Raw genomic sequence first — 12,118 nt, 5'->3', positions numbered from 1 at the left:
CACAGAAATAGAGGACCTGTTTTGTTGGTTTTTTAGAAGTTACCTGTGATTGAAACAAATTTTAAATGCTGAAATTAGTTTGCCACAACCTGAATTGCAACTTCATATTTTGCATGCTAGAGGCTCAGTCTAGCAAACAAAAAAAAAGCTAAGTTAGCTCTAGTTAAAACAGAGTTTCTTAAATGTTTGTGTACTTTGCTGAACTAAGAGATCCACAATGCTTGGTTTTCATATTGGAGAATTATGGGGCTTAGCCTTTTTGTCTTAAAGACTAGAATCAAATAATATAACTCTGCTTAAAAAAATAAAAGTTTTAAACATCTCTATGGAAGGCTAATTGTTTATATTGAGAATTGCTATGTTATAGCTGTAAATAAGAGAGTTTATTTCAGTTATTCTAGAATTCCAGTACTTGAAGAATGCAGATTTAGATCTGAGGCACTGAAGAAACTGTGCAGCTGGTCTCCAGCTAAAAGCTAAAGAATCGTAGAGCTACAAGTGGATTTTAGTTCCTCACTTTTTGCAGAATGGCACCTACTTACTGATATGAACATTTCTAATGGAAGTAACGTGTTGTGGCTTGTTAGCTGCATCCAGCATGCATTTATTTTCAGGTGTTTCACTTACATTTCAGTCCTAGACTGTACTGTGGAAAGCAATGGTATATTCACCCCCCTTTGTATTGGCAAAGACACCCAAAGGAGTTCTAGAAAGGATCTGTATCAGGAAATGGACAAGTCAGCACACACACAAAAAAATCAAAACTGCCATCTAGCGTTAGGTTCAAGGTTGGCAAGAGGCAATAGCACAAGTAAGGCAGCGAAGACCGTGAGAAGGGATAACCGTAGCGATTATACAAGGCTGAACTTCGCTCGTGTTCGACACTACTGAAATCTGCTGAAGGTGAACTTTAACTAAATCTGCTGCAAATAAGTGAAATATCGTCCAACAAAGTAATTATATCCAAGCAAAGCTGTAACAGAGAAGCACAAATATAAATTAGGAATCTGTTTAAACGTAACTCCATTCAGTTAAGAATAATGTAATTGACAAAGTGAAGCAACATTTGCTCTATGTTTTCTAGAAACTCATATTCATGTTAGTACTAGCTCCTTCCTAACAAGTCTGGTCATGTTTTTTCTTAGGTGGGACTGCTTCTTCAGTCAGAGCTGTAGAGCATAAAAGACATTAATAGTATAGCCGAGGAGAGAGAACAAAAGCAGAAGCCAAGACTAATAAAGTTTACGTGTAGGAAGATATATATGCAGAAAAGTCAGGTACTTTTCAAAGGTTGTTGCTTGGAAGTTCACTGTTTGAAATACTGAAAGCATTATCTTGCTTCTAATACAAGTAAGTATCTCCCATTTTGTCAAGGGAAAGCAAGATAATGCTGTAAAAAAATCCATACATCTGTACATACTTGCTGTGACAACCTCATTATTAATCTTTTTCCTACAAAGATACAATTTACAAGCTGAACAAAAAGCAGGAGAAATGGCCACTTCACACCATATCAAGGGGTAAATGGGGTTGGCTGTTCTCACAACTTTCCAACTGCCCTTCTGGTGCACGCTAAAGCGATACCAGGAACGCATGAACAATACAAAATACAGTTACTGCAGTAGCGCAACTGAAGGACAGCTGGAAAGCGTGGCTGACAAGCAGGAAGGTAAGAAACCACAAGTGGGACACTTAGAGTTTATCCAAGGATGGAAGATGATTGACACAATGTGGCTGTGGTATTGAACGCAGAGGGATTCTCAGACGAGGCAACACCTGCATGTGCCGTGGAAAGGCAGACAGCAACAGGGTGCTGCCAGATTGGATCTTTCTGGCATGCTTACCACATGAAAATCATTAACTGATTAAAAGTATGCGAGATGATCATCCGTAAGCATTGTACACAGGAGACAAATGATACACACACAGGAGAACTGAAGTTTGGATTTGAGTTGTTGGACAGTGAACCCACAGTATTGCGACTTGACCTATGGCAAACTGGCATCATGCCCTCTCCTTGCTATACCGCTGGTTTTGTGGCTTACCAAAATTGAGTTAGTTTGGTCATGCGAGATGGGACTAGAAACAGATTCTGAAGCGCTCAGTCATGGCACGCTGGCATACGAACAGCAGCCTCTGGAAGGAGCAGCCTACAGGATTCCCTCTCACAGTAGACTTGATAAAGCAGGTACACGTTTCTACCACTGAAACGGTACATTCTCCCGGCTGCTGTGTATGGCTACTTTTGCTTTCTACACAAAGAAAGCGAAGATACAGTGACAGTAGCATCCCATATGTAATTGGATGGGCATCTTCACAGAAGAGAGCAAAACAAAGACATGGAGGTGGACAGATGACAACAGAAAAGAATTTCTGCTCATTTCCCCCCAAATAAACCAATACTGTGCTTAGTCGTATGGCTGTGGGGAAGACAGGGAATCAACTCTACCATGAGGTAGCTGACTTGCAAATGAGTTCCTTAAAAACATGGTATCCATTTCTACATGCTTAGAAGAGAAATGCAGAGGGATGCAATAACTTACTAGCATCACCAGTCTGACTTCTCAATATTGCTTCATCACCCCATCAAGCAGATGCTTCTGTCCTTAATGGCAGAAAGAAAAATGCCAAGAACTGTAATGCCATGGTAGCCGAAAGCTTCCTGTCTTGGAAGATTATTTTCATCCTTAGCTATTAGGAGATAGATAATAAACCTATTCTTTCAGTTTGAATTATTTCTTAATGAATAAGCAAGATAGGGACTTTTTTTTAATGGAGTATCAAAGCATAATGAGCAAAAGAAAAGTCTGTTCCCAGAATAGACAAGCACAGTTTCACAGATGCAATTATCATTTATTCTCATTAAACAGGATTTTTTGTTTGTTTGTTTTTTAAAAAATCAAAAGCTAGTAAAAGTTGAATTGCTATGAAAAAGATTATGAAAAAGGTTACAGGTAGAGATTCATTTACAGCTGATTTAAAGTTAGCACTTTATTTCAGAAAAGTGTAATTTTCTTCTTTCTGAAATTAATATTAACTTTCTTAAGCAATTGCTTCCATATGAAAAAAATGTGAGTCCCAACAGTAATCTATTCTGTAAAGGAAGAGTTTAAGACAGTTCAGAAACAAACACAGCAGAATTCCCCAAAACACAAAAGTGAAAACATACGCTAAGCAATTCAAGTGTTCCACTGTTTTCCCATTTGTCATTTTTTCTTATTTAAAATCGTTACTAAAAACCTACTATTCCAAATCATTAGTTTTCCATGTCCAGATCACCCATAGTATAACTGTCATACGTTCACACAAACGTGTACTTAATATCTGAATATCCAGTCACCATCACAAAGGGCGGGCCCTGTCCTGCAATCAAGCTCGTCTGATTTCAGCAGGACTCCTGGAGATTTCAGGGTTTGCCTGCATAAAACTCACTGCAAGCTTGTATTTTAGCTTGTATTTTAGAGAATCCAAGGCCACAATTCAGAAGAAAGCATCTTTCCTCGGTAAGTTTAGTGATTTCACCTGTATGTAACTGCTGATAGTCAACTGTAGGAATAGGATGTAAGGGAGAAGTATTAAATTTAAAACTGCTGTCATAGGATATTCAGTCTCTGTTTATAGTCAGGCTGAAGCATCTTGGAGGGGTCCCTGAATAGCAATAGCTTCAATCTCAACTCGGGCACCCTGTGAGAAAACAATGAAGAAACGTATTAGGAATTTAATAGATCTATTTTATTATGCAAGTGGATGTATAACACACCCTTGTAAGAACAGAGTGACATTTGAGGGAGATTATACTTCTGACAGTTGTATTACTAGTTTAGCAATGTTAAGTAATACTGACAATTCACTTTACTCTTACTTAAGTATCATAACCCCTTATTTCAAGTGTTGTAGCCATCTTCCACCATAAAAAAAAAAAGTATCTCTCATATTCAGATCTCTTATCATCTGTGGGAATAAGACCGGTATACTTAGGAAAAAAAAAAACAACAAAATACTGAAGAGTCTTCATTAAAATAATTGCAATTGAAGCTCTTCCAGAATAAGAAAAGCTGTCAGAATGCTTCAGAAGTAAGGAATTTCAGAAAATTCATTTTTGGTAGGCAGAAAAGTGACACTTACTTTTGGCAAAGCAGCAACCTGATAGGCTGCTCTGGCTGGGAAGTTTGTCTTGAAAACTGTAATTTAAACAGAAACATCCACCAATCACTTACCTTTGCTTGATAAAACACAGTTCAAAGTAAGCTGTATAAAATGCGGTCATTGGAACAGTTTCAGGTTCAAGGCTACAAAACAAATAGTCTTCTGTGCCAGCTATCATTTCCCCCTTGTTGGTTTTTTTTTTGGTCACTGACTGGTCTAACACCTCAGCAAGCTACCATTCATCATCAAGAAGGCAGCTACAGTTGTGACCTAGCAGCCAGTGATAACTTGCATTCTGCTGACACTGCATGGCCTTAACACCAACTTGGCTGAAAAGGAGGATTAAATCAGAACAGTGATCATCCAATTGCAAAGACAAGAGAGTGGGAGAGGGCTCTTGCACAGACAGAGCAAGAGGGAGAAACAGGCCCCTGCCAAAAGAGCCATAAGCAAAGATCCCAGATTGGCCAAAAGTCAACAGGGGCCAACCTTACTCATATAAAAGGAAGGCAGAGTTAAAATAGGCCCTTGACCTATTCCTCCATTCACAATTAAGCCTGGCACTCAAGGATACTAAAAGAACAGGGGAAAACAAAAAGAAAAAAAAAAAAAAAAAAAAGGATATTGGTCAAGATATAAGAGTCGAATGTATAGAATCATAGAATAGTTTGGGTTGGAAGGGACCCTTAAAGATCATCTAGTCCAACCCACCCCATCCAACCAGACTTTGAACACTTCCAAGGAATTTGCGTAATTAAATATAAGTTTTACTAGCGAGAGTTAACGCTAAGCTCAGAAATGTTAATTTCAGGGTCCTGCACTGACAAGGCAGGATAATAACTCACAATCAAAGAACAGCAGCAAATGCTCTCTTGAGCTACACGTAGGAGACAACAAGTAACTGAGTATCCAGCTGGTCTTTTTTTACCCTGCTTAAATACACACACAATTCCATTTTGACATGCAGAAGACTATGTTGATAGCTCATAAATAAAAGTACTTGTTCAAGACCAGATGTTGCTATCTAATTAAAAGCCAAAGCTATATAAATAAGGAACTTCTGTGCATACTCTCCCAAATTCTCCTGTACAATATGGCTCATTGGAATAACCTATTTCAGCCTACATTCAGTTTTGTTAACCAAGCATTATTTTTTTTTCTTAAGTGGACCCATGTGTCTCATCCTTGTATAAAAAAAAATGAGCCCTGTCCCATAACAATAACCCACAAATCACTCAAAGATACAAATCAACTTTAAAGAAATAGAGATACAAAATCTGAAATTAAGCATTTGAAGGCTGCCTACAGTAGAATTACATGAGGGACAATACCCCATCTGTCAGGGTAAAGAGGCACGGAAGATCAACCTGCAGGGATAGCAGGAGTTGATCTTCACATGACAGTGAGTTAGTGGGATGGTAGGACACAAATCCACATGAAATTGGGCTGTGCTTGATCTGGTGCTTGCAAAATAATTTTTTTAAATGTCATATTTCTACTGGAATCTCAAAGAATCTGGAACTACATCATCTGAGTCATTAAAACACTTTGCTTACTGTGAATATAGTTAGTTCCACAAGCCATACTGGTAAAACAGAAACAAAAGATCTACTTACATTGTTTGTAAATATCATTAATATCATTGAAGTCCTTCATGTCTGCCATCAAAACCGTAGTCTTCACAACTAGAAATTACATAACTGCAGTTATTTTGGACCTCTGACTTTTATACAAAAGTTGAAAATTGTTAGTGCATTTCTTGCTTTTATTTCACTAATTTCTCTCAAATATTCTAAAAGTTTTGAAAAGTTTTGCAAACAGATATTGACCATTAGAGCTACCACGTAGAGAACCATCTAAAAAATCTGAATACCTAGTACATAATAAACTATAAGGAATTAAACATTCCTGGCCAGCTCTGAAAATATCTGTTTTAAATTTTGTTCTAAGCTCAGTTCTTCCAAGAGGCACAGAACTGATAAGCAGGTCAAATAAAAAAGCTGTTGTAAGCCAACTGTTGGCAAAAATTACATCATATATAATACCTGCAGCCAAAAAAAAAGTCCATAGAAGGCCTGAAGATATAGTCTATGCTAGAATTTTTTACCCATGACTGCCCAAGCCAACATTAATCCTGGTTTGGCTCCACTATTACAGTCATCCTCAAAAAAGGCACTGAAAGCTCCTAGAGTATTAACGCCATAGATACAGACCTGCTTTACCTGGAGCAAAGTCTAGGATGCTTAAAATGCCTGTAGTCAGTTGCAGCTTTGTCTATACCTGAGCTTCATCAGTTAGAATTAAAATATTAGTACTGTGGACAGGAACTTACAGCAAAAAGTAGTGTCCCATCGGTACCCACCACAAACACTTGCACATTGATTTATTTCTTTTCTTTTTTAACCCAGACTCATGATTCCTTTTGTCTCCTTCAGCTATTGGTAACAACTGCATGTTTAACAAACAGCTTTTTTTTTTTTTTTTCTTTAAAAGGTCACTTTTTTTTTTTAAACCAGGTAGGTAAAAACAACCGCTTGATTGCCACCATCAGCGCAACACTTACCATTGCCATAGTCACAGCCTGCAGCTTTCAGGATTTCTCCCATGTTTTTTAGAGCCTAATGAAAAATGAGACAAAAATGTTTAAGTATCAGCTGGGTTGTATTTAGCTAAGTATGTAAATATGAGTTGTAATCTGGCTACATCCATGTTATAGTATAAATTCACCCAGCAAATCTTCAACTGTCATCAGTGAGTAAGCAAAATCAGAAATAGACTAAAGGGTAAATTAATAAAAGGAAGCTTCTAATAAACCAAAAATATTAAACCATCCATTCATTAGATGTAAAATGCATGATGCAGCGCCATCTCATCCTACCTATTATCTCACACAACCTCTTTGCTGCTGGGGGAACAAATCTTTCCCCGTCTCAAAGCCAGGCTTTTTACTAGGGTCTGAACCTTTGTTACAAATATTGATTCTTTGCTACACGAAATAGAGATTCCTCCCCTGACCTCCACATTGTTTGAGTGGAAAATGACAGGGACAGGACGGAATGACTTCCTCCTGCTTTTCCTTCATCTTGGAGGATGTGTAATGCATTCTCTAGGGCTCTTCAATTTCTCATAAGTCCATGTTTAACTGAGCACTTGCCAACTCCATTACAGGTTTATTGCTAGAAGACATCTTACCTGCTTAGCTTCTTCCTTTGCCCCTCCAGAGACAAGCTGCCCGGTGGAAGGTTCTATACCTATCTGTCCGGCAATGTACATCGTCCGGTCTACTAGCACTGCTTGGCTGAAAACATAAGTGACATTTTAGGTTTAATGTTTCCCCATCGAAACATTTAACTATCTGAAAGCACACTTCACATTTTCTTCAGTAGTTTATAGTATCTCAGAAAAATAGAGGACTTAGGTTATGCACGCGCAAGTCTGTATACACAGTCATATGTTCAATCTGCTTACGCTGTAGGAGACCTGGGATTAGATCACCTACAGAAAAACATAGCTACATTAGCACAGCTCTTTTTTTGAGCTAAAAAACCCCGTTTCTTGGAAAGGCAAAAGGCATGAGTGCAGCAACACAACACTAAACAGAGCTACACAGCTTCCACACTGCAGATAGGACAGAGGGGAAGCAGAGTAAACAAACTTTTTGCACGTGCCCAGATAAATATTCCATCCCAGTTTGATAGGTAGACAATACTTTTCATCTACATCTCAGCTGCAGAGCAATGAAGTTTAAAAAAAAAAATTAAAAAACCAGCTGATTAGTAAATTTACCATTTTCTTCTCAAATGGGCACCACAATAAATGAGTTACAGCTGTGAGGTGAAGCCCTGCACACTAGTTTTCTGGCATTATTCCCCCAGAGTCATCAATTTGGCCTGTCAGCACACGACCTTGATCACTCCATTCCCAGAACAATCACTCTCCTCTCACAGAATAACCTTGATGACCTGTTGGCTGGGTTAGTTCAGAAGAATGCAGAATTCAAGCTATTAGCAAAACATTTTTATATAAATGTCAGGTGTGTTTTTGCTGAAGTAGAGTTAGCAATTATTAATGTCTCTAATTACCACAAAGAGATTAAAAGATTAAAACCAAGATTTAAACTACCTAGCAAACATTATGCAAGACACATAATTTACTTCTCTTCAGCTGGTAATTAAAAGTATTTTGCAAAAAAATTAGAGAAAGATTCTTTTGAAAGCATTTGTGGTGAAGAAAAACACTGTTTTTCTTATCTCTTTCCATTCCACAAGAAAATGCACTTTTTTGACAGTTCAACAAGCCTCTCAAGTTGCACAAACTAGAGTTACACACCTCCCTTAAGTATCTAAATTAGGAGGTTAACTTCCCTTTAATGTCAGTGGAGAAAGAAAGGGCCTCTTTCAGTGAACATTTTTATTACGTTTCTTCTCTTAATTTTCTTCTTTTCTTAATTCTCTTAATTTTGCCCCTCTGCTCTGGTGAGACCCCACCTGGAGTACTGCACCCATCTCTGCGGTCCTCAGTACCAGAAGGACATGGACCTGTTGGAGCGGGTCCAGAGGAGGGTCACAAAAATGATCAGGGGGATGGAACACCTCTCCTGTGAGGAAAGGCTGAAAGAGCTGGGGTTGTTCAACCTGGAGAAGAGAAGGCTCCTGGGAGACCTTACTGCAGCCTTTCAATACTTAAAGGGGGCTTATAAGAAAGATGGGGACGGACTTTTTAGCAGGGCCAATAGCGACAGGACAAGGAGTAATAGTTTTAAACTAAAAGAAGATAGATTCAGACTAGATATAAGGGAGACATTTTTTTACAATGAGGGTAGTGAAACACTGGAACAGGTTGCCCAGAGAGGTCGTAGATGCCCCATCCTTGGAAACATTCAAGGCCAGGCTGGATGGGGCTGTGAGCAACCTGATCTAGTTGTAGGTGTCCCTGCCCATTGCAGGGGGGATGGACTAGATGACCTTTAAAGGTCCCTTCCATCCCAAAGCATTCTATGATTCTATTCTATGAATTGAGATTGACTCAATTGGATTGTCTCAATCCATTGACTTCACAGGGTACCAACCTAATTTAGGGACTCAACAAAATGATTACAGTTAGGCAATCCGAACAGTGCCATCAGTCACATCCTTCCTTTTACGCCTGTCCTACATCCTCCTGTAATTTCATAAGGGGAAAAAATAGCAAGTAACTTATCTGATATAGTAAAATATCTTGCGTGGTGATTATTTTCTCTACCATCAACTAACAAAGCTAGAGTAAATCACAAAACTACACCATTTAAAGAAGAGAAACTAGTGAATGAAGTAGTTTTCTAGCTACTCCAGTCTCGTTCATAGAAAATATGTGTATGAACCAAACACTTATGATTCTTTAATTTTATTTTCTTTCCTACCATGTCCTGCTTTGTTTGAGGCACAGGCCCTCAGACCACAAACTTGTTTCTGTCTGAAGCACAGAGAACCATGCAACAAGAAGGTATGAGCTCTCTAAAAAAACCAGATTGTCTTGTACTGCTTATTATAAAGCAAATGACACAACGAAACGTTTATCCCAACAAAGGCCTTTGGACAGTCCTAAATCACAAATAATTGGGGGAAAAAAAAAGCTGAAGCCTTCTGATACCACTGCCAGATCAGTATCTGCAGCAGTCTTATTGGGTCCCCTTCTCTGCTCCTCAACTTCTTTTCTTGGTATGCTTACCAGTGGAATTCTCCATGCACTGAGACTATTAACAATTTACCAACTAAAGGGTATACTTCTACTGCAGTCAAATGCATGAGTGAAATTCAGAGAAACTTCAATTACACAAACGCCAATCACACTTTAACTGCAGATGTATCCTACAACTAGGGTCAATTGTAGCTACTCTTTAATCTCTGATTCAGCAGAGATCGGAGCGTGTGCCTAAAGTCATTAGGGTTCAGTATACCCAAAAGCATAACTGGATAGACATTATGACCTTAGAATAACATCATCCATCAGAGAGATGGTGTTAAGAAGCATGCTCTTTAAAGACAAGGACTGCAAAGTTAATCAGATCTTCTTTACACAAATGGTTGTTGATTAATACAAGAACGGTACCTCTGCTGTGTCTTTTAAAAAGTTTAATATCATTAATGAGATGTATCTAGATACACATACAATGAGATTTATATATATATATACACATACACACTCACACATATGAGTCTTTATATATCTACCTACCTACCTATCTCAAGGTACTGGAAATTGGATGCAGTAAAGGAAATACAAAAAATACATTAAAAATAGGTCATCAAAAAGCATACTGAAGGGCTGTAGCAGAACCAGGAATGCAGCCCATACATCCCAATTCTTCATTCCATATTAAGCCCTCATTCCTCTGTTACCATGCTCAAGACTCCACAGCAGAGATGTACGTGGCAGTTATTTCTTGTGCAACTTTTGCTCAATGGACTTTGACAAGTCTACTGAAACTTGGTAAACTAAGTTAGTGATAAACTTATTGATGTTAGACCCTTCATAGGATTAACAGGCTGCCTAACAAGCAGTATTTCATCAAGAACTACCAATAAGCACAAAATGTTGGAATGCAGTTAATCCACAAAAGAAGTGGAGAGCTATGTTGAAGGCTAGGCCAGTTGGGGTGGGTGGGTGGCCGTTGGTGTTTGTGTGTGTGTGTGTGTGTGTAGCTAAAGAACTGTTGCCTTCTCTATGTCTTAGATGTTCTCTTAACTACAAGTGATGGCGGGCCCCTGGTTGAAATCCAGTTTATTGTTTACAGAAGTTAACCTTCATGTCATGTCTCTCTGCTTCTACACTTTGTATTTCTCCATCTTCCTAATTCCTATAAAGAACACACAGTTTGAAGCTCAGAAAACTCAGTTTCAAAGTAATGGAGACAAAAATGCACCTAGAAGGCACTAAGATGCTACAAGTGGAAAAGTTTAAACCAAAGGAGTCTATGTTTATATTGGGAAAACAAAGCCTGAAAGCAGAATTAAAAATTCCCAGAAAATGCCCTGGGAAAAATCCCTCAGTACCTTTATATATGAGTCTACTATAACTATTGAACAAATAGCAAAGAGAAACCTTTCTCCAATTAAAATTGGGATTTTTTTTTTTTAATTACATTCAGAACCGTTGCAACTAACAACTTACTTGTGAAAATGTTGAACAACATCTTATATATTTTTACAGCAGTTAGTTTTTAGACTGAAAAGCATTTAAACTTCCTGGCAGTCGCATTCAAAACAAGAAAAGATTTGCGGTGCCCAGGGAGTGAACTCTCCAAGCGCGTCCTGGTCGGGCTCAGCCTCCACAGCCAGCCTTCACTGCTAACTTCCCTACGCAACATGCTTTTTTCTAGACAAACACTTTTCTCCTTGAGGGGGAATCATTCTTTCTCTTGCATTTTTTTTTTTCCATTCGCTGCTTATCGCTAATTTCAGAATTATTTTCCCCAACTGACTTTTTGAGAGACGTTTACCAAACCTCACCTAAACGGCCAGGACCCCCGCTCCCAGTCAGGCTGGAGCCCGCCGCCAGCACTGCGGACCCACTGGTGCCGCAGGGCCCCAGGTGACCGGGGCGGGGGTTGCCGGGGAGGCGATGGGTCCCCACTCGGGGGAGTGGGGGGTCACCCGCACCACAGCCCCCAGGGCTGCCTGACAGACCCCCCTCCAGGGACCTGCTCAAAACCCTACCGGCAAAGCCCGCTCCTGCTTCTTCCAAGAGACCCCGCTCTCGCTAAGGCATACCTGTAGGGACCCAGTGCAGCAGGGGCCTTAGCAGTGCTGATTATTTTCTTCACGAGCGAGGCCATAGCTGCCAGCAGCCGGCTCCTGCCCTCCCCTCAGCGCCCCGCCGACTGCTGCCTCCCGCCGCCTCCCCCCGCCCGCCCCATAACGCCATGGCGCGTGCGCGGCCGCTGCCGCCCGCAGGGGGGTCTGGGAAATGTAGTCCGGAGGGGGGGCCCGCGTGT

General features: G+C 39.7%; 1 protein-coding gene across 1 annotated transcript; it reads right to left on the bottom strand.

Moving 5' to 3' along the window:
- Positions 1 to 2,811: 2,811 nt before the first annotated feature.
- On the bottom strand, positions 2,812 to 12,023 carry RIDA (reactive intermediate imine deaminase A). The gene is made up of 6 exons (XM_082330165.1): positions 11,895 to 12,023; positions 7,339 to 7,444; positions 6,710 to 6,764; positions 5,763 to 5,831; positions 4,126 to 4,181; positions 2,812 to 3,684 (listed from the first exon to the last, which is right to left on the bottom strand). Exons 1-6 carry the CDS (start codon positions 11,957 to 11,959, stop codon positions 3,622 to 3,624), a joined length of 414 nt encoding a protein of 137 aa, XP_082186291.1. The 5' UTR covers positions 11,960 to 12,023; the 3' UTR covers positions 2,812 to 3,621.
- Positions 12,024 to 12,118: the final 95 nt, after the last annotated feature.

The sequence above is a fragment of the Platalea leucorodia genome (assembly GCF_965183815.1).
Source record: "Platalea leucorodia genome assembly, chromosome: 1".
Taxonomy (NCBI): Eukaryota; Metazoa; Chordata; class Aves; order Pelecaniformes; family Threskiornithidae; genus Platalea; species Platalea leucorodia.
This window is presented reverse-complemented; position numbering and strand designations above follow the sequence as displayed.